This window comes from Bombus terrestris, chromosome 4 (assembly GCF_910591885.1).
Source record: "Bombus terrestris chromosome 4, iyBomTerr1.2, whole genome shotgun sequence".
In the NCBI taxonomy this organism is placed as follows: domain Eukaryota; kingdom Metazoa; phylum Arthropoda; class Insecta; order Hymenoptera; family Apidae; genus Bombus; species Bombus terrestris.
Window position 1 is genome coordinate 17,700,509 of NC_063272.1, and position 22,272 is coordinate 17,722,780.

At 37.2% G+C, this 22,272-nt stretch overlaps 5 protein-coding genes and 1 long non-coding RNA gene across 9 annotated transcripts in view; 2 read left to right on the plus strand and 4 right to left on the minus strand.

Moving 5' to 3' along the window:
- Positions 1 to 1,446: 1,446 nt before the first annotated feature.
- LOC100644247 (beta-1,4-mannosyltransferase egh) lies at positions 1,447 to 4,793 on the minus strand. Of its 4 annotated transcripts, none has more exons than XM_012321380.2 (3): positions 4,359 to 4,793; positions 2,638 to 3,446; positions 1,447 to 2,554 (listed from the first exon to the last, which is right to left on the minus strand). In XM_012321380.2, exons 2-3 carry the CDS (start codon positions 3,439 to 3,441, stop codon positions 1,982 to 1,984), a joined length of 1,377 nt encoding a protein of 458 aa, XP_012176770.1. In that variant the 5' UTR covers positions 3,442 to 3,446; positions 4,359 to 4,793; the 3' UTR covers positions 1,447 to 1,981. The 4 variants fall into 4 exon arrangements, with proteins under 4 accessions (XP_012176770.1, XP_012176771.1, XP_012176769.2 ...); XM_012321381.2 differs by having other exon boundaries at positions 4,326 to 4,793; XM_012321379.3 differs by having other exon boundaries at positions 4,745 to 4,781.
- A 1,363-nt stretch (positions 4,794 to 6,156) lies between these two features.
- On the plus strand, positions 6,157 to 7,774 carry LOC100644362 (ribonuclease Oy). Its single transcript, XM_012307754.2, has 4 exons — positions 6,157 to 6,391; positions 6,561 to 7,095; positions 7,169 to 7,327; positions 7,412 to 7,774. Exons 1-4 carry the CDS (start codon positions 6,330 to 6,332, stop codon positions 7,472 to 7,474), a joined length of 819 nt encoding a protein of 272 aa, XP_012163144.2. The 5' UTR covers positions 6,157 to 6,329; the 3' UTR covers positions 7,475 to 7,774.
- Positions 7,434 to 9,169, minus strand: LOC100644050 (UBX domain-containing protein 1). Its single transcript, XM_003394804.4, has 7 exons — positions 9,028 to 9,169; positions 8,903 to 8,956; positions 8,683 to 8,841; positions 8,361 to 8,612; positions 8,077 to 8,293; positions 7,807 to 7,987; positions 7,434 to 7,649 (listed from the first exon to the last, which is right to left on the minus strand). Exons 1-7 carry the CDS (start codon positions 9,081 to 9,083, stop codon positions 7,603 to 7,605), a joined length of 966 nt encoding a protein of 321 aa, XP_003394852.1. The 5' UTR covers positions 9,084 to 9,169; the 3' UTR covers positions 7,434 to 7,602.
- Positions 9,028 to 10,920, minus strand: LOC100644480 (histone H2A). The gene is made up of 3 exons (XM_003394808.4): positions 10,752 to 10,920; positions 10,461 to 10,668; positions 9,028 to 9,994 (listed from the first exon to the last, which is right to left on the minus strand). The coding sequence occupies exons 1-3, from the start codon at positions 10,771 to 10,773 to the stop codon at positions 9,817 to 9,819; spliced, it is 408 nt and encodes a 135-aa protein (XP_003394856.1). The 5' UTR covers positions 10,774 to 10,920; the 3' UTR covers positions 9,028 to 9,816.
- Positions 9,994 to 10,355, plus strand: LOC125384974. The gene is made up of 2 exons (XR_007223860.1): positions 9,994 to 10,218; positions 10,325 to 10,355. It is a non-coding gene; the product is annotated as an uncharacterized LOC125384974 (long non-coding RNA).
- A 523-nt stretch (positions 10,921 to 11,443) lies between the features above and the next one.
- Positions 11,444 to 22,272, minus strand: part of LOC100643686 — a 46,313-nt gene continuing 35,484 nt past the window's right edge. Inside the window, exons 8-15 of the mRNA XM_048405256.1 lie at positions 20,897 to 21,147; positions 20,447 to 20,694; positions 20,186 to 20,338; positions 19,932 to 20,077; positions 14,139 to 17,027; positions 13,791 to 13,997; positions 13,310 to 13,705; positions 11,444 to 13,210 (exon numbers count right to left, since the gene is read on the minus strand). Of these exons, the coding sequence (XP_048261213.1) occupies positions 13,011 to 13,210; positions 13,310 to 13,705; positions 13,791 to 13,997; positions 14,139 to 17,027; positions 19,932 to 20,077; positions 20,186 to 20,338; positions 20,447 to 20,694; positions 20,897 to 21,147 (4,490 nt within the window). The 3' untranslated portion in view covers positions 11,444 to 13,010. The remainder of the gene's footprint in view (positions 13,211 to 13,309; positions 13,706 to 13,790; positions 13,998 to 14,138; positions 17,028 to 19,931; positions 20,078 to 20,185; positions 20,339 to 20,446; positions 20,695 to 20,896; positions 21,148 to 22,272) is intronic.

Consider the following 22,272-nt stretch of genomic DNA (forward strand, 5'->3'; position numbering starts at 1 on the left):
AAAATACTATTGATTTCGTTTATAATTTATATATTAAACTTATTATATTACTTATGTGTTATCTATTGTTATTGTATGTAAGTTAGCATTTATCGATACTGTATACTGTTTATAGCCTTCTTTCTAAATTAAAAAATTGCATGAGTTTATTTTATAATTTAGAAACACAAATATTTTTCTACTATAATAATATTTAGGAATTAAACCATCAATTATATAATACTTATGCATTACACGCATTATATATATACATATATCTTACTCTAAATTAAATGTTATAAAATAAAATCTTCATAATTTTTCAATTTAAATTATCATATGGTTAAAATGGATTTATATCACAGTAAATCTTACATGCAGTTGGATATAATTATTTTAGTAACTGCATATAGAATTGAAGATATTCGACATTATTTTTAAAAATTTTCAAGTAGATTTTCTCATTATTATGTTGTATACTTATAGTTTTGCTTCCTAATATTTGATGCAACATTTGAAAACATTTTGAAAAAATTTTATGCAGATTAATAGAAATGAAAATGAGTCATCAAATTTTGCAAAACAAAAGGAGGAATAAATTGTGTGTTTACATTCAAACTTCCACGTACTTTGACTGGATATAATTTATAAATGTTACTATTTTAGTAACTCATAGTTGGTTAATTTTTACTAATATGGGTTTTATATCAGAAGTTATTATATAAGACAGATATCACATAAAAAAATATGAAAATTTCATTCTAGTGTATAAATGTAATGATACCCTACATTTCTTATAATTTTAGGGATATAAATCTACATTCTGTTAAATTTTTATCAATTAAAGTTAGACCTATATACATAAACTTGAAAATAATCTATTATTGATATACCAAAAAAATATATTTTGTTTAATTAAAAATATCATCATTAGAAAGGTGATAATAATAGATAATAAACATATCATATTAGGTATACAAAATTCAATTTTCCTAATTGTTATCAATGATGATAATTAGAATAAAAGCATAAAAGCAAGGTAGTTGATTGTATAAGTTGACTTTTTATATTATACTGTACTGTTCTGTAAGTTTAAAGATGAAGAATTATTATCCCATTGCATGTACAACAATTTTTGAATAATTTAAAAAATCCTATTATCTTTGTTTTTTTTTTTAACATAAATAATAAGTGAGATCTAATAAGTGATACATTAAGTTTCATGTATTACTTAGTAATCAATCAAAGAGATAATTTCAATTATTTGATTAATCATTTTTCAACAAATTTTGAATTTTTATACTTATAATTAGAATTTTATGGAGCTATTATTATTGGATTGCTAGTGTTGATAAAAGAAGACATAATTATATATAATATGAATAAAATTGTATTTCGATTAAGGGAATTTGGCAATTCATTGATAAGAATTTTATGAAAATCTAATTGAAAATATAAACATTAAAATTGTTACTGATAGATGATTTATTAAGGAATATAGATTATTTTTCTAGGATTGTTTTCTTCATTACATAAAGTCAGATAAGGAAGTGTATTTTATTTCGAACAAATGATAATGTATGAACTATGTACCATAATTACTTATCTGAGAGATATTGTAACTGATTGTAACTCTTTTGAGTACTGAATTGAATGTTTAAATTAAAATTTTCCTAAACTACACTCTATAAACATAATATTATATTTATTACTATTTTGCATATTATATAAGACATTAATTAACTAAGATATTTAAATTATTACTTTGGCTATCTATTATATAGTATTAGATAAGACAGATAAAGTATGTTTGTTTCAAACACGCCTATCATCCACACTATATATATATATGTATTTATAGCACATAAAAGATTATTAATATTTCAAATTCAAAAATATAAAATCATATTATTTTTCTAAAATACAGAAGAATTTCTGAAAGTGTACATAAACATTTCTGTAAGTATATGATACTATCTGAAAGAAATCCTTTAATACTTTCTTATACTGTCACTGGTGGTTTGTACTCTTTATTAACTACATAAAATTTATGTTTTGTTCCGAACAAACCCCATATAACAGCAACATTTTCAATGATCAAATTAAAAGGAATTGTTGATAATGCTCCACATATACATAGTATAAATCGAGCAATACCAAATCGGTATAAGGAAAATGATTTAACTACACCAAAAACATACATATAAATATTTACCGCACCAATAAAAGCACATAGAAAATCTATAAATGGTGGGCAAGTAATGGGATAAATTCCAGCTAATACAATATTCGAAGTAGAAAGCGGCAGTGTTACCCACGAGTAACAAGATATGCCTAGAAGCAGCTTTTTATTTAATGGAATAGCTTTGGAATGTACAACAAGTAATATACCTTGTAACCATCTTTTTCTTTGTTGTACAAAGTCCCATAATGTAAATGGTGACTTTTCCCACATTTCGCCATCCACAAAATTAAATGTATACCCTTGGGTAAACGCTTTCATTGCAAAAAAACAATCTTCTGCAACGGATCCATCTAGTCCATTGTTGAAGGAAACTTGTCTTTCTGCACCCATCTATAATAATAAAAATGTTTTTGTATGATATAATACGATTATAATTAAGGACATGATTCATGTATAATATAATAAACAATTACTTGAGTAACAACATAAGAACCTTTCATACTAAAGAAAGGTTTATGAAACATTGTGAATTGTAATCTTAACTTTCCCATGTCATCTGCTACTCTAAAACTGTCTGCTAAGGTAGTAATCCAATTAACAACATCTTCATTTGCATATGTTATTAACCCTTGACCAAATTGATGTTTTCCATCCAGTACAAAATTCAATATCCCACGAACAGAATTTTCAGTCAGTAAAGTTTCTTCATCAAGATGTACAATCCAATCGTTATCTGCTAACTCATTGACTGAATTTTCTAAACAATATTGTAAAGCACGGGCTTTGAACAAAGCACCACTACTTGTACGATAGTTTGGTGGCACAACGACCTCTCTGATTCTTCTATGAGGGCTTAATCCAATTGGCTTATCACTAACTACTTCAATTTGAAAGTTTTCTAAACCAGTTTCTAGACATCTGTTTAAATTCCTTATTACATTTGCTCTCACTAATTGTGGATAATCTCCACGTGTTACTATTCTAATACAAATAAATGGTGCAAGTAATGGCGAACCTTTTAAAACAACTTTATCTGGGAATGCATTGTATATCATTAGTCCTACAAAGTTAAATAAAACTTGCGGAAAGGAAAGAAATGTAAGTGTTCGCAGGATATATAATATAAGTGCGCCAAGAAATCCATATTCAATCCATGGATCAAATGTTTCCTTTTTATTATTATTCCAACTAAGTCCTCCGGTAATCAATTCAAATATGATTATAACAACAAGTAGTAAACAACAGTGTAAAATATGTTTTGTTACACTGTTCAACATTATTTCTGAAAAATAAAGATAAAAGTTTTTAAAAAATAAAGATAAGAATTAGTAAATATACATTCTACATATATGTTATATGCATAATTAATAATAAAATTTCAAAATATGTAAACTCACTGCTTAAAACAATCACTTCTATTAGCAAATATAAATGAAAGATTTATAGATTGAATAAAGTAAAATGTTATTTATAATACAATACTATAATAAAAATCAAAATGACATGAAAAATGATCTTCTAATTGCTTTGAGTACTGCATATTTGCTGATAAAAAAAAATAGCAAGACGTTAAATTCTACATAATCTTATCAAACTGTGCTTCACATGTATATAATTGACAAATCTTATATATAATCTATAATCTAGTGATAGTAGATTGTCCTCTAAAGAGTATTTAACATTTCATATTGTCCTATGCTCTCCACTATTTCTATGTTTCTACTTGATTTCATATTTGTATATGATAAATTTATCACAATGTTAGGATATCAAAAGTACACAAGAGCAGTGTAACGTTTCTATTCATAATACATTAATATGTTATTATTACATTATTATACGTTATTAATACATTAATATTCATAACAAAATTTAGATACAGATGGAATAATTTCAGTTTTAGGTTCAAATAAACAACAAAATTATTGCATACATTTTCACAAAGATGCGATAATATTAATGTTTACTAATAATGTTATTTTATTTATATACCTTTCTTTGTGTAGCCAAATATTATCGTGATATATCGTTAAAAAGAAAGATTTCTTGATTCATTGCCCACAACAACAAATAAATGTAAATGAATAATTAAAAAAAAAAAAAACTAATTTATGTACCGGTATGTATAAAAAATATTTTCATAATTTCAACAATACACTACCATCGACTTTCGTTGACTCAAAGAATCACTTACATTCCAACATTCTTCAATGTTTTACAGGAAATGACTAACTATCAATACGAGATAAGGAAATCAAATCAACCTATGGAGTTGCGATAAATATTGAAATTTGACATTAAGGTAATATCAGTTCGACAATTATATTGACGCCAATTATACTTTTCTTTTTACTGGCTCTAACGTCTAATATAAACCTCTATGATTGGTTGATGTTACTTATGCGGATAAAATTAAATTCATAATTTTTATATTTTTCACCGTTAAGTGTTATTTATAGATATAACGTGCATTTATATGTTACTCTTAACAATGTATGAATATAGCAATGGATTATTGAAAAATGTAAGTTCATGTTAATAATGAAAGCAAAATAAATGTGAAAACAGATTAATATCAACCGTCAACCAAGATCGTATACATAGGTTCAACACTCGTTCAATTTTTGGTGGTGGGGGATACCATCATTTTGATGTATGTATATTAATTCTCTATTAGCCGCATGGCGCTATTAGAAAATTCCTTAATGCGCATAAGTGTTCAGCGATCATTACGCCGCTCTGCGACGATATGCTTTATCTCTAAAAGTTGAACGAGTGCCGAAACCGCATGCCGAACGCGAAAACAGGCGATTGGTCGAAATTCAAAGTGAAGAAGAGAGCGCTAAAAGATGAAACATGGCGAAACAAACAACCAATGAAAAATTAGTAAATAGGCAAGGAAGTGACGACACGGAGATTGAGGGCATTCCATTGGTTGATACATACGTACAGGCAGTATGAAGAGGAGTAATCAGGAGTGCAAAGATCATAGGAAAGAATAGAGGAAATTAATTAACGAAGCAGGCGAAGAAAGTAAAAGAAGAAAATAAGAGTAGAAAACAGACTAAAGAGCTCGAGAAAGACCAGATAGGAGACATTTCCAGTTATATTATATATGAAAAATAGAGTCCCGAGGATGTGGGCAAAAAGATTCAGTGGTGATAGAAATAAGTTATAATATAACAATGCAATACATTTATGGATGCAATGTTGAAACTATATATGTAAGGAATTAATAATAGTCAGCACAAAATAGGATTAAGAAATATTTGAAGACTAGAAAATGTGATAGAGGATAGAAATAACATGGATTTTCAAATTATATTTTGGATAATAATAAAATAAGGAAAAGGAAGTGAACAGAGCTAGAGACAGTTGTAAGTCAAAAAAGAACATAATTTTGCCTGTAAACTGGAACTGAAGAGAGGAAGAAGGAATGAGAAAAAAAAAAAGAATGAAAATGAAAATAAAAGATGTTTTTTTGTTGGGCAAAATAAAGGTAGATAAACTTTGATAAATCTCTTGCAAATATCCTTGTAAAACCAAGGAAAAAAATTAATTAAAATTTCATGAAAAATGACCCTCATTTTTGGCTTTAGAGACCTAAAATTTAGTATCCGAAAAGACATGTACAAATAAAAAATTTTGCAGTCCGGATACTCTACCTTATCAGAAGATCAAAAGATGAAAAATAATCTCAAGTATTATTTTTACCTTAGTAAATCCTTATCTTAGATAATCTCACTCACTTTGTCGTAAAATGAACATTATGCATTATATGTGCATTAAATGGTTTCATATCTTTATATGTTATAATATAATAGGCTCATATTTTGTTCCTGAAAACATATAAAGACTGCAAAAATTGCGGTGTTTATTTACTTAACAGTGTTATTAATCTGTTATTAGTGATAACCATCTGCTATATTTTTTTTTTCTTCTTTTTATTTCCTACTATATATATGCGTATCTTTCGCTTGTACTTGAAAATATTTACAAGCGTCCACTATTGTACCATCTGCTACCTGAGTAGAAATTGTAAGATAAAGTTTACCTTGAAGGCATTTATCAGCAGAGAGATCTGTGCCTTGTACCAACTGTGTAGCCAATGAATATATATTAATTTAGATTTTCTCTGTACACAAAGAGCTTTAGCATTTCAAATATGTTCAGTTGTAAGATAATTGTTAATGTTTTATTTTTGTTTTTTATCGCTAAAACAAACAGGTGAGTAAAAAGTGTTATTTGTTACAATATACATGTATTCCTGTTATGTGATATATATAAAGTGATACAATGTTTTTCAACTTTCTTTCATTTCCCATTATTCGTAACATAACACATCTTGTGTGTGAGAGAGAAAATATTCTTTATATATAAAACATGGTTTTTGCAGTGATGAGAACTATTTGAACGTCACAACAGAATCAAATAACTTCGATGTTTTAATTTTTACACAACATTGGCCTCAAACTGTTTGTTATACGTGGCAGGAAAGCGCAGCATCGAACGTGTGTTCATTACCGACAAAACATGATGAGTGGACAATTCATGGCATTTGGCCTTCTCAATACAATAAAATCGGTCCACAGTTTTGTAATAAATCAATGCCTTTTGACCCTTTAGCTTTAAAATCGATAGAAAGAGAATTACAAGAAAAATGGATAGATATAGAACGTGGAAGAACATCTTACTCCCTTTGGGAACATGAATGGGACAAACACGGTACTTGCGCCGTGATCGTGGAAAATCTAAATAGTGAGGTCAAGTATTTCAAGGAAGGTCTACATTTATTAACAAATTATGATATGAAAAATTTATTAGTAAAAAAGGATATCGTACCTGGACAAACATATAACACGACCGATATTTTGAAAGCTATTGAAGACATATTAGGTAAACGAGGCTCATTAATGTGCATAAAAAACAAGGTAAGAATTTATTTATACATCATATAATATCGATATTTGATGCTTAAACTTATTAGTATAAAAATTATTTTAGGACACTGGAGAATCATACATATTTGAAATACGAATATGTTTTGACAAGATGTTACAATTAATTGACTGTGATAGAACTTATGGATATCCTACGAACTGTGATCTCTCTGGACATGTAACATATCCTGATAAAGTTCCACAAGGACACAACGTGGCACAGGTATAATTGTAGTATAAATTAAGTTTGTAAGATTATATCTTACAAATCGGTATATTCTAAATCGTTTATTTAATATTCTTACAGAAATTACAAATTTGGAACATGATTATATTTTCAAATGTATATTTTCTCTTTTACCATTATTAATTACAAATACAGAATGTTTTGAAATGCTGCCTTTTTATAAACAATTTGTAGAACATCTTACAATGGTATGGTATCTTAAAAGTTACATGGTTGACTGCATGGAAAGTAATAGCTGATATTTATTATGATCATTCTATTTTTTTCTGAACAATTAAAACTGCAGATGGTGTCAGGCCTGGAAGTACAATAATAATAATAATAATTAAATAATTGAGCCTTGTACCCTTTTATCTTTATGTTATTATAAGAAAATCATAGCCAATTCAGAATATCTTAATAAATACTACTACATACTAGTAATATTGCATTACATATTATAAATTCCAGCATACCTAAAGCATTTAACGGAGCTTCATAATCATCTTCCATGAAAATTTTCTTTGGGAAAGCTGTCATTAAATTAAATGGACCGGATGGATCTGTTCTATTAATTTCTATAAATAATCTCACAGCAGATAACTTCTCTTTACTTCCAAAGCTTTGTGTTAATGTTTGTCCATTAGTAAGCCTAATCTAAAAATGTTACTATTATGTCATTTAAATATAATGATATTTAGACATTAAGATTAGAAGTAGATATTCATTAATATGCAACTTATTACCTGCAACCTTGTATCATTATATTCCTTTCTATAAGTACTGGTAGAGGATGACGGTGTAGGTGGAGATTCTGTTAACGCTCTTTTGGCATTAGCTTTGGCATGTCTAGCAGCTTTATCAGCTTCAATTTGTTTTTTAACTTTTTGACGTGCTAATTTCTCTTCTTCTTTTTCACGTTTCCTTTCCTCTAACAACTTTTTCATTTCTAACAACTCTAACCTGTAATTGAGATAGACGAATAAATATACTATATTCACTTTTGTGAAAAAAAAGAAAGGCAACTTACTTTCTTCTAGCCTGAGCCATCTCTTTCCCTGATTTTATTCTATTCTTTTCCCTTTCTTGTGCATCTTTCTTTTCCTGCTCCTCTCGCTCCTTGTTTTTCTGTTTTAACTTCTCTGTTAGAATTCGTAATTGTTCCTTCTTTTCCTCTTCCGTAAGAGGTTTCTTTTCTTCCGTGCTTTCAGAGAATCTATCATGTCCGGACTTTGTCGCATGGAATTCGACTTCCAAGTTAGACTTAAACAGTTTTCCACAACTATTAAATAAAGAATCAAAGTAAATACTTCATTGATATTAACCAACATAAAACATTAGTATATATTTACATATCACATTTCATAGATTTAGCAACTTCAGTAGTAGACGCCTGACCACTAGCATCGGCAGTATCTTCATGGATTGATGTTTGAAGATTAGACAGCGTTGCACTTTCAGCAGTAGGTGGGTCAGATGATGGTTCAGCATCATTTGAATGGGCCAAGAGCCTAAAATAAAAATTAAGATCGTCATCGGACGACGAGAATGAAGGCACGGCCTTTCTCGTACCATTCCATTGCCGGAACAACACCTTTGTTTCCAGTAATTTCTAAAGCTTTTTCTCTACAACAAAATACACATTAAGATAATAAAGGTTATATTATATTAGTAAAAGAGTTACTTAAAATACTTACGCTTTAGATATGCTAAAGCCCATATCCACTAACATATTTATATCACTCGACGACATTTTCTTTTATGTTTTCGAAATCTTAACGAATATTTTTCACCAATTCACCAAGAATTCGACAACCACGCGATCAAAAACTTAACGTCACGTTCAACCGACGCGCTACCTATGCGAATTTGTACGTTGTAAAAATCTACTGGTAAAATTACTTTACCGGAAGTCACATGCAGTTAAATTTTGAAAGTATAATTGTCATGTTTAAATAACTTTTTATTTATTTAGAATTCCGAAGAATGCAGAAAACACGGTTACAATACAAAGGTTTAAAATTTTAAAGAAATATTGTAAAGTGAAGAGTAATGATGTTTTATTTTCACTCTAAGTATTGTTTACAGTCAACAAAAACATAAAAATGAGTTATACTTGTTGTTACATTTCATAAATCATACAAGTCACTAAGAATTTTTAGTACAAAATCGAAAGAAAGAAAACAAAATACATAGTACAGTTATGACAGTTTGGTTAATACTTAGATAATAGATCTAAGCATAGGTAAAAGACTTCTCTTAAGTAATAATACAATTTGTTATTACACTATTGCTAAATAAAAGATGTTATTCAGTAATAAAATAGTAGATTATACTGTTAACTAAAATAATTTTACAATGAACGTTTGATGAAGCGATGGTAATTTGATAGGTTCCAGAGATTATTTTGTTTTTCTTTAATGGCTCAAGAAACAAAGATATAGCCCTAAAGTACTGTTAAGTTAGAAAGGTTATTCTAATGATTATTAATATTCCTGGGATGTTTTGTCTCCCTTTCCAGATCCACCAGTACCGGTTTTCTTCGGCAAAAGCACTGCTTGAATGTTAGGCAGGACACCACCTTGAGCGATTGTTACACCCGAGAGCAGTTTATTTAATTCTTCGTCATTGCGAATAGCTAATTGTAAGTGACGTGGAATTATCCTGAAATAAGAGTATGAACATGTGCATTTGGAAACTTATATAGTATTGGAAGGTCACTTAACTTTAACCGTAGGTATATACAAATATGAACATGTAGCAAGTATGAAATTTATGTGCTTCCCATTAGAATGATAAACAACTTATCATATCAGTTCGCTTACATTTGAAAGTTTTCTCTCAAAATCAGGACAATGAACAGTATACAATGCTACAAAGAAGTAACTGTAAGATTGATTTTTGTAAATCCTATATGAAACTGGATATTATATGCAAATGTAAGTGAAATTTAATGAAACACAATTTTTTTTATATTATCTTCTTTAACTACAGAAACTACATAAAAGTATTGTGTAAGTGAAAAGAAAAAAAATATTTGTACAATTATGGAGAGAAGGAAGATACGGATAGATAAATAGATAGATAAGTAGAGAGGGGAAGAGGGGAAGAAGGGCTTTGCTTCACCAACCTCGTCTTCTTGTTGTCTCTTGCGGCGTTCCCGGCTAACTCGAGTACTTCAGCCGCCAAATATTCCATCACAGCGGCCAAATAAACAGGCGCTCCAGCTCCCACTCGTTCCGCATAATTTCCTTTTCTTAAAAGACGATGGATTCTTCCGACAGGGAACTGCAGCCCTGCCCTACTACTGCGGGTCTTCGCCTTTCCCTTAGCCTTTCCTGAAAGGATACATATGAACGGTTTTCGACGTTTCTCAATAAACTACAATATTACATTCCAACAAAACAGATATGATACTTACCGCCTTTACCGCGTCCTGACATCTTTTATAATACTTTCTTAAAAGTTTTCTTAAACACGAGCAACCGTTAATGCTTCTCCTCGGAGTACCAAACAGCGAATGAAAGTCTACCTTGCCCGACGACGGTTATGCGTATGTACGTCAGATATTTTGGCGGCGACAGTTAGGTCGGTGCTCGTTTGCGCGGGAACCTTATTTCTACCTCCAAATAGACTTGTGGCGCCGCTAGCCTAGCGTTAAAATCCCTAGATGTGAAATTGAAGTTTATTTTAGAAAATGTCGTTTTTGTATTTGCTTGACATATAATTCGGAAGCATAATATATATCGACTAAAAGAATATTATTTTTCCCGACTAATGCGATTTATCTAATGATTATTTGCTAGTTTTTACTTCTTATCTTCTTCGTAGCATTTAACGTTATTATATGAATTGTACAGTCTGTAGAAAATAAGCGCGTCTGGGCATAGAGGGCAGTAGCGACAAAAGTAACTAAAATTTGTAATTACTTTAACGGTTGACGAGATAAAACCATGACTTTAAACTTACTAAATATTTTGAAGATAACTAACACTTAGTTTACCGTGGAATGAAAATCGAGATATAAGAACGACTATAGTTAATCATCGATTGTAAGTAGGAAAGTGTTCACAAGAAGACGTGAAAGAGGTAGGAATAGAGACACTCTGAAAATTCATATTTTCAACAATTTACTCCTAGGCTCTTGGTTTGGCCAGATTAGAGACCAACAAATCTCTTGTGGTCTTATTTTGTTATACAATACATAAAAATAATGATATTTACAAATGTAGGATAACGTTAGGCACTCAATGAACAAAACGGTGAAATTATAAATGGATTTCATATTATACATACTGGAGGTATTACGATGAATAGTTGAACGATATACTCGGAGAGTAGAGTGAGATACAAGTACAAGGAGATTGAAATTAGCATAATATAGCACTGATTTAGTTGAACGTAAAAAATCTTTTTCCTTTTGCAGCAGAACGATTTTTCTTCGCTTTTTAGTGTTGTTTGCGATCCGATTACTATTCGAACGTGGAATGTTGGAGGTTGGGTAACAAGCATGTTTTTTATGTGGAATGTGCTCGCACGATGTCTCACGTTTTAAATTAAGACAATTTAAATTAAGTCACTTTACCTACGTAAGTACCTCACTGCTGTTGTTACATTAATTTCTCTTGTATTCACTGGCCTTTGCGTTCATTATTGTGAACAGTGGACATCGAAAGGAAAGATCGATCACTATTCCGATTTCTTGAAATCAGACGTGATTTTCCTGTATTCTACGAATGTCCGTAGACTAGAGTCGTTTCTATCTCGAAACATCTTTTACATTAAAAGTAATCGTTACGGTTCTACAGTCTCGACCTTTTTTTTTGCATCCGGATTTACTGTAATCGCAGTCTGTCGTTCATAGTTTGAAAATTTCCATTAACATAGAGCTCACATACACTATCCCCATTTACGACGCAAAATGAAAAAGGAAGTCACAGTCTATACATTTGAGAGTAACTTTTCGATTGTCATCGAACCGATTCGATGAACGTTGCGATTAGATGTCCGTTTTTCTTTTACACGAGATAATATTAACGATCGAGTCATATACAAATTGTGACATATCATATTGTTTCAAGTTATTATCTGACATAGAGTCCACATTACGCAGAATAAAATAAGTTATACGATTTGTCTATTTTTCATTAAAATATTATGATACAAATTACAATTATTTATAGTTTAGGGTTTAAGAGCCGTTAGTTGAAACTATAAAATCTTTATTAATCACTTTAGTGTTAACTAAAAAGTGCATCTATATATAGGTATAATTTCGTTTTATACAGTGGTTCTTACACTTGTTTTCATACTGCGCGTGTGCGTGCGTGCGTGCGTGCGTGCATGCGTGTGTGTATGTGTGTGTGTTTTCGTTTGTTCGTTCGTTGAGATGACGATCGTCATTTACGAAATATAAAGGTATGTCCCTGGCGATCATCGCTTCAATTTTGCTGCTATTGAACTTTTATATTCTGTATATAGCATCGTCACGTGGTGTACATTTAGTAGCAAAACAATACGAAAGGCTGTTGTACATTTGGTCAATAAAACATATCACCGAAACTTTTATTACTTGCCCTGTGTGTCGTAAGATTTTATATTTGGTACTGTATGCTAACGACCCTTAACCCTTCGATAATATCACAGATGAATGAGTTTCCGTGTTGTGCGTTACGCATCGCTACCTAAGGTTCCTAACAAGTGCGTTAATCCTTTCAATTTTTTCACTGAGCATTCGTCTCTCCGAATCAAGAGCCGTTCTCGCGGATAACAGTTCGTATATCCTTCGCTCTAGGTGAATAGTTTCGGAACGCAAGTTGTTCGACTGTGCCACCAATTTTGATGTTTCGCTCGTCAGAATTTTCTTTTCCATTGCTTTTTCTGAAACGGAAGAAAATAAACGGGAAACGGAAGGAATAAAAACGTCTCGGTTAATGCGAAAGACAAAATAGAAATGCCGTGAAGATGTTCTCGTCGTACCTTTGGAATATTCGCTGTAAGCAAGCATAATGTCCTCGATGCCGGTCCACTTGGGCCTTTCGTTCTTCCCACCGACGTGGTCGTCTACATTGTCATCCACGATCTTAATATCCACGATCTTGCAATGTTGCTTCACCCCATTTTCACCAGGCATGGGCAGAGCAGGATAACCCATGGATACGATGTTCGGAACCAAAGGTGGTAGAGGCGGTGGTCGTTCTGGAACTTGCTTTACTTTTACTCTGTCCAGTAGTCTCATCTTTTGAGGCGGTTTCGGCAATGTTGGTGGATTCTTCGAATACGCCTTGGCAATTCTCTCGCAGTACGCAGTTACAGAATTTGAACTTCTCCGTTTTTTACGATCTTGTAGAACGTACTGCCACGTTACTTCTGCCTCTGTAATAATAACAATGAAAATTCGTTCGATATCGATAACCATCGATGACCGATAGCAGAGAAATCATCTTCATCCGATACTTGCCATCTCTCCTGCCCGGAGGCATTATATCGAGGCCTATGGTCTTGAGAAAACCAACTTTCGGCTCGAAATCTGGCGTATGGAGCAATACATCGGGATGTTCTCGCGGTATTGGTAATACGGACTCGACAGTTTGCTCCGTCTCCAGAGGTACCTCCGGCGGATCTGGATTTAACCTGTACCGCTTCTCCACTTTACAAAGCTCTATCTCTATAGACGAAAACAAAAAGGAAGCGACTCGTAAGCGTTTAATGTTTTAGTAGGCGACGAGGAATGAAAGGCGAAGAGAAAAGGAGGCAGAAGGAGGAAAGACGTAGGCAAGAGAAAGAAGAATAACGAAGGAGTGCTTACCATTCCTCATACTTAAAGTGGTTAGACCAAACATGGCGAGAAACGCGAGCTTCTTCTCCGAATACTGTAACTTGGCTGGCGGACCTTTGATAATCCAGAGATCCATGTCCTTTGTTTCTTCCTCACCTTCCGAATCGGAACTACACGCAAGGCTTGTATTCCTCTCCCGTTTTCTTTTCCTTCTCTTCTCGGCTAGATCTAACGAGGACGTCAACTCTTTCGGTTTCTCAGGTACAAGAAAAGACTTTTCGCTCGTAACATCTTGTTTGACTAGAGCCTTGCTCAGGTCAGGCACATTTAACACCGCTGGTTCGCACTTCACGGAAATCTCAGTCAAATTATTGCACTTGTCGGTGAAACAAAATGCGGTTTTTAGCTCGGTCGAGAAATTCAACAGTTTCTCTTGGTATTTTGGTATCTGCAGGAGAACATTGGATACGTTCTGACAGGTACGCAAAACTTCCTCAGACTTGATGCTCTGCATCAACTGAGTCGTATCTATAGGCTTCTGTGCGATATCGTTTATGCTGAACTTAAAATTCGATTGAAACGATAATGTGGACAAAACGCTATTCTGATCGCTCTGTATCTTAGACTCTACTTCAGGTTTAATCTCCTTCTCAAGGAGATTAAAATTTATAGGTTGAAACGTGGGTTGTGGTAGTGGCGGTGGCGGTGGCGGTGGTGGTGGTGGCGGTGGTGGCGGTGGCTGTGATGGCGGCGGTGGTGGTGGTGGTGGTGGTGGTGGTGGTGGTAGTGGTGGTGGTGGTGGCGGTGGTGGTTGTGTCGGTGGTGGCGGACCCTTTCCTTGTTGTTCGTAAGCGAAATGGGGCGTCAACGGTTTGTCTTGAAGCGAATTCTTCCCTAAATGATTCTGCTGATTCGCTGTTGCTTGTTGTTTCGCGTGATTTTCCATCTTCTCGTTGCACGAATTAACTTTGCTCTCCTTCGTCGTCGATGTATCCGTGCTGCTTTTGTGATGCGAATTCGTGTGATTCGCGATCTTGTTCCCACTACCAGGGCCAACGTTGTTACTATTGTAAGTCGCGTTTGTTGTCGTTTTGTCGACGGAACTGCAATTCAGAAGGTTCGACGAGGTGGAAGGTGGCGACGACGACAACGGGGACGATGACGGCGGTGACGACGACAACGAACAAGGGACTTCGTTTCGTTGAGCCGCTGCCGCTGTCACGGTCATTGTTTGATTGTTCTCGTTGGCATGATACGCGCTTTGTTTCGTACTATTAGAATTGGCCACAGCTACTGCCGTGCCGCTGCCGTTATTCGCGTTGCCACCGTTGCTAGCGGCTGGTGTCACTGGTACGTTCGCTTTCGGTTGCGAGTGATGTTGATGAGCAGGCGAAGAAGAAAAATGCGGCGGCGGTTTGTACAAATTAGCTACGTGCGAAACAGGTATATGCGGATGATGAAATTGTTGAGGCGGGTAAGGAATCGGATGTGACAGCGATTGTTGAATATTCGTGCTCTTCGCGTTATCCGCAACGGAATTCTCGACGATCTGTCCGGCGATCGTTTGGGGCGTTGCGGTCGAAGCGGCTATCGATTTTACCGGTGACTCCTGATAAGAAATTTGATTGGTTATACTATGATTATGACTGTTCATGATGGGTCTTTGTTGAGGTTTCGACGATGAGCGAAAGGAATCTTCGAACGGTCTGACGAAAGGCGGTTGTTGCGAGGTTGTCGCCAACGCGTTCGTTGTAACGACGGCGGTAGTGGTGATCGCCGTGCTGCCGGTGCTCGTGTTCGAAACGTTCGTCGTTGTACTTATCGCGATCGTACCGGATTCTTTGCTTCTCGAGCTATGAATAGCATGAGACAACGGTGGCGATTTGTGAGTCAAAGTGGTCATATGATTGACGACGCTATTCATAATCGAGGGAACCGCGTTAGCTGTCGTTAGAGTGTGTGTCCCGTGCGTTGTCATAGTGCCGCTGCTTGACAAACTGCTACTGCTGGTCGTTGTACCGGCCGCGCTGTTACAACGTTGTTGATGCTGCGATTGTTGCGACGGTATCGACGATCCTGCTAGCGACGCTTGTGACGACTGTTGCACCTGTTGTTGTTGTTGTTGCTGCTGCTGCTGCTGCTGCTGCTGTTGTTGTTGCTGATGGTATATAGAAGTTGTAACCGTAGTTGTCGCGCTGCTCATTATCGTAGCTGTATGCTGACTAGAATGAATAGTAGTCGAGGATACGGAGGGCAAATGGAGAGAAGGTATAGAGATGATAGGCGCCAAAGGCATGGCGAGGGATGGAGGTGGCGGTGGTGGCGGTCCGATTACCGCTGGCGTCAAGGACGACATAGAGGGTGGTATAGAAGGAATAGGTGGAGGGCCGCCGATAGGCGCGGAGCTTATCGCTGGCGGAGGTCCGAGGTTCAAAGGGGGCAGAGTAGAGGCCAAAGGGGGCGGCATGGCCGTGGAACTAACGGAACAGATGGTAGCCGAACCCAAGGACGGTGGAGGTCCGATGGGAGCTGCTGGATTCGGAAACGCTGTCAAACGAGAGTGGTAGATGTTCGCTGTTGCTGTTGGATCCGATGACGGTGGTGGTGGTGGTTGTGGTGGTGGCGGTGGTGGTGGTGGTGGTGGCGGTGCTACTGTTGGCGGAGGAGGAGGAGCGGAAGACTGTTCTTCTTTTCTCGATGGATGATGACTGTTACCGACAGATCCAACGTTATTGTTACCGTTGTTGCAGTTGTTAGCGTTGTTGTTGGTATTTCCAGCGCCTCCGCTGCCGCCTCCGCCTCCGCCGCCGCCTCCGCCGCCGCCGCCGCCTCCGCTACTGCTGCCGCTTGTCCGATCTCTGTTCTCGCGTTCTCGCTCCCGCTCGCTATGCATCTGAGCCGCTATGGTCGGCTTCCTAGCTGGAACAAATCCCGAACACAGTGCTTGGTAATCTTCCACTGATCTACTGTTGTCGATTTACTACTCCGTAGAGTAGTCGCAGAGTGATTTTACGGCAATACGCAAATCAAATAATATCTTTGATTCAAGACGAACACGCGATCAACGACATCGGTCGGTGTCTATCGCGTTCGGGAGCGCGAGGAGAAGCGTTCTTCACGGGGGATTGATCTCGAATCTCGCATACGCCGTAACTGCCTGCAGTTCTGCGATGCAGATACGATGCAGATACGATGCAGTTACGACAATCGCAACATCTTTCGAATTCGAACGAGTCAGCGCATCGTATACCGATGCTACCACCCAACCAATAAGGTGGCAAGAGCTTGAAAAAGTCGCAACATTTTCGAGACAAGGATCGTTCGCGTCCGTTCCAACTTACCTGAGCGATGCGTAAGTTTCTCGTTATAAGGAATGGCTCGATGATGTGTTCGAAGTATGTAATTCGAAGTATTGGGGATGATTGCTGATAGAATATCAATGAAATCGAATAACGTACTACTCGGATCGACTGTAAGAAATAGTTCGGTTGCTATTGGGACGCCCGCGGACAACGTCGTATATCGTACACAGCGTAGGAAACTGATCTTTTGAGCGATCGAGATCGCTGAATCTTCCCCAAAACTGTTTCAGAAAATGAATCGAGGGTCAAGAATTCCAAGTCAACCAGAATTTTGATCACGTTTTTTTTTGCAATGTTTATTTTCAATTATAGTCCAAATATACATGTTTACATAATAAATTATATAAAAACGGTATAATTTTGATAAAAGAACATGTGTGACAAAGTTATATACATCGGTGGATCAAGTCAATAATGGGTAGAATATAGTATGCTACACTGAAGAAAAATTATTTTGACACTGATCGTTTAATTGGAAATTTCTAAAACAGTTGCGGGAACTAACGCAAGAGTGCACTACGTTTCGGAAAAAGACACGAAGGCGCGTCGAATTGTCGGTTGGCCTGCGATATATCCGCTGTTCATCGCTTCGCGATAAACCAATCGAAAGGAAACATTTTTGTCGCGCGTTATGGAGCCAATTATTCAAATAAAAGAGAACGAGGGAACACACCAAAGATAAATTAACGAAGAAAACAACAAGAAATCAAGGAGAAATCAACGAGGAATCAACGAGGAACCAACAAGGAATAAACAAGGAGTCAACGAGGAATCAACGAAACAAACAGAATCGAACGAGGAAGAAAACAAGAAGAAAGAAAAGAGAAACAAAAAGAGAAGAGAGAAGCGGTATATTCGACGATGGCTAACGTCTCTACTGTCGGTTCGGATTATAATAATTACGGTTAACATCGATTTCACATTTCACACGAAAGATACGAATACAAAATTGAACATATCGACGAAATATAATATATTCTGTAGAGGAAGGAAACGATCGAGTTTTACTCAATTGTTACCGTTTAAGCGGATGTCCACCGTAACGACAACGAGGGATAATAAATAAGCTTCTCCACACTAAAGATGTGCACTCTTATGTTGAAGTTTCGCTGTTTGTCAAGACGTCACTAACTATATAAAACGATTAACTATGTAACGAACATTGTACATGATTAAGAGACTTTGTTTCAACACTACAAAAATCATTTGTAACATATATGCTTCGGATGATACGATATAAATGGATAAACGGCCGACCGAAGGCCGACTTATTCTTTCAAATATGAGAACAAAGGATAGTCGCAGTTGCCAATAAGTCTGACTTCGGTCTACGCGTAAACGAAATTATTAGCGAAATCGGATCTCGAAAACGCAACTGCATTTTTCACTGTTTCGATTATCCTAGGAAATTTAGGGCAAGCAGCGTACACCTTCGCTTTCTCGACTACGACGACAAAGCGTTCGAACAGAGGTCCCACGAAGGCTCGTACCATAGTTGCGTGCGACAGAATGGCACTGTGTTCCGTTCAAAGAAAAAACACGGAAAATAAGAGAAAAAAAAGGGGGGGGGATGGAGGGACAAAACGAAACGAAACAAACCGAAGAAAGAGATAAAAGTGAAGCTTAACAACTCGACGATCGAGTTATACGCTTATCTAAAAAATATCGATCCTACCTTCATAAGAAACGATTGGCTATGACTATAACTTTGATTATATCTAGTTTAAAATTAGAAGCGTAGTATGTTTTTTTTCTTTTTCTTTCGATTTCATTCACAGTCAGGTATATTCTGCAACGACTTCTCCTCGTTTGCCGCTTTTCGCCAGCAGTTCGTCCGTTCGCGGCGAACTGTCGGCCGCAGTACAGATCGTTTAACTTATAGCGTTACCAACGACGTTTCTCGTCGAGGGTTCGATCGCTTGGCACCGATTGTCAAACCAAAGTCGAGAACAAAGACGGAAGATCGATTTTCGTATTCCCCTAGAAAATAATTTCAGGACGTACGGTTCTTTCGCCGCGGTAATTTTACACGTGCATAGAAAGCTCGAAGAAGGATAAAGAACAGAGAGAGAGAGAGAGAGAGAGAGAGAGAGAGAGATAAAAAGAGAGAGAGAGAGAGAGAGAAAGAGAGAGAAAGAACGAGCACGATATCGCAATTTCATTGTAATTACCGTGATCGACACGGTAATGGTTGAACGAAAGAAACAACGTTGACAATAACGTTTGGGAAGAAAGAAGCAAGAAACGAAGTCGAGTTTCAATGATCGGAGGGAGGATCGGTCGATACACCGCGGAATATACGCTCGCATGAAGAAAGTAAGAGAGAGAAAAAAAATGAAAAGGGAAAAAAGGAGGTTATTTTCGCGCGTAAACAAGCCATCGGGACAGAAGTCTCGCGATCGCTCGTAATCGATGCTTTCTTTTTAATGAAAGGCAGTGGGGGGTGGAGCGACTCGCTCACCTGCAGTATCGGCGGATGCAGGTGCAGGCGCGGGTACCGGGGCTGCAGGAGCGGAATTTCGTGCCGCTCTTCTCCTCTCCTCCTCCTCCCGTAATGCGGCTTGCTCTCGCGCTTGCCTCAGCCGGTGCTCCTCCTCCAGTTTCAGCCTGAAACGAGAATCGTTGGACCGTTGATAAAGGGCCGCGCTCGAGGGGATCATCCGGTCAGCAGGCACCGCTTTCCGTCCGGTTAGTAGCTTTCTCTCGCTCACTTACCGCTCGTGCATTACGGGAGACATCAGTCCAAGAGACGCGGGAGGTAGCATGTCCGGACTGTATCTCAATCCGTACAGAGGATACGAAGGTAAGCCAGGAAATATCGGTGGTCTCAGCATTCCACACCGTTCCAAGTACAACTGTTCCTCTAATCTGCGTACCGAGAATCCAGCGTTACACCACGATTTCGTTAAACGCGCCTGTTAGCTGCGCGCTCTTCGGTAAACGGCAGAGAGGCGGCGTTAGATCACGCGCTATTACCTATAAGCGTGTTGGAGGTGTGGTGGTGGATAGAGACCGTGATGATAAGGATTGTAGGCCGCAGGGTCCAGGGCGAAAGCCGGTGGAGCGTGGGCCGGATGGTGTTCAGGCCGGTACGGTTGAAAACCCGAACGAGCCAACAATTCGGAAGCGGCGGCAGTTACGCTGTGTTTACTGGTATCCGCGGGTCTTGCGTTCGTGTACAACGACGGTATCTCCTCCGGTCTTCTCTCGTGCGTAGATCGTTCCTAAAATACACATTTGCTCGTTCGTTAATCCTTGCCTCGTCGTCCTTTTCCCTCTTTCGTGGCTTACACCCACCGACTTTTGCCATTTTTTCAGAGTATACGAACCGAACGACACCGATAGGAAACTTTGTTCCGTTTCGAGGCACGATAACGGCCAGGCGATACGAATTCGAACAAGCGCGTCGAGCGAACGATTGCTCACCTTGGCGGGCGAAGGACCTCTGACCAGAGGAGGTGGCGCCCGATTCTTAGGACTCGCACGAGGTTCTTCCTCCTGAGGAGCCGGTCCTGCCTGTTTCGCTAGGTTTCGTAGAGCGGCGGCGAAACTTCTGCTGTTCTGTTGTCCACCCGGACCCGGTCCAGGGGTATGACCCTGTGGTAAAACGCCGGAACTGGGTCTGTGAGATTTGCTGATCGTGGTGGGTGGCGCTTTGGTGCTGGCAGGCTGAAGACCTGAAACCAATCGAGAATTTGAGAATCCGCCATCTTTACCCAAATTCTTACATTAACGTAATTAACGATACAGACGATAAATATATATATATATATATATATATATATATACGTAATATAATAATATAACAACGATATAACATAGAACGATGGTATCTGCCGACGAAATGTTTCTTAAAAACGTAGTACAATTTTCACGATTATTATTATACTACAACGTTACGCGATTCGTACGCTGCTGGTTACTCGGTTCTCGTTTGAACGCTCGTTCAAACGCGTCGGATAAATACGCGACATTTTCTTCTTCTTTCTTCTTGCTTTTCCCTTATTTCGTAAAGAGTACGCAGATAATTCATCGAGAGGATAACGACGATAACCAACGTAATTATACGGGACCAACCATTGGACGAATAAAACACGATAATGAAATATCGTTGAAACGTCGTCGTACGTTTCGATCGTTTCCTTTGATCGCCTTCGAATGTTAATCGCAACTTTTATCCGGCGCACGATCGATAATACGACGATAATTTTGAACGCGTCGTGCTATTATTTCGTAGACAGGATATCGAGACGATACGATTTTTCCGCGTTTTATCGTTTTCCATCGAGGGTGAAAAGAAGGGAAACGGTTCTTCGACCTTCGAAGCTGTTTGCCAGCGATACGAATCTGGGATCGCGCGGAGAACCCTTTGAAAAGAGTAAGCGGCTCGGAAGAGCTTTCAAACCAGATCGATCTACATCGAGAAGACGTCAAAGCGTGAATTCGTTCTTTCGCGGTTTACTCATCCTCTCCCTGGGCCGATTTTTTAAAAATCAAGAACCAGCTAGGACACGTCGGCATCCGGATGGTCCTTTGTGTCTCCGACGATCGTTGCCAAAGAAAGGGACGACGAATCGCGTTTCTCTGTCCCTTAGCCGCGTTTGCTGGCACGGCGGGACGCGCGTGCGCGTGAAAAAACCCTCCGGTTAAAACGAGAAAATAACAGGCAGAGAATACCCGATGGCTCTCTCCGCGATGATTCCGAGGATGCTTTTCACCCTCCATTCAATTCCTCGTCGGCAGAGCGCACACGTCTTCGTTTCCTCTCAACGGACACGCGACTCTTCCCCTCGTCTTTCCGC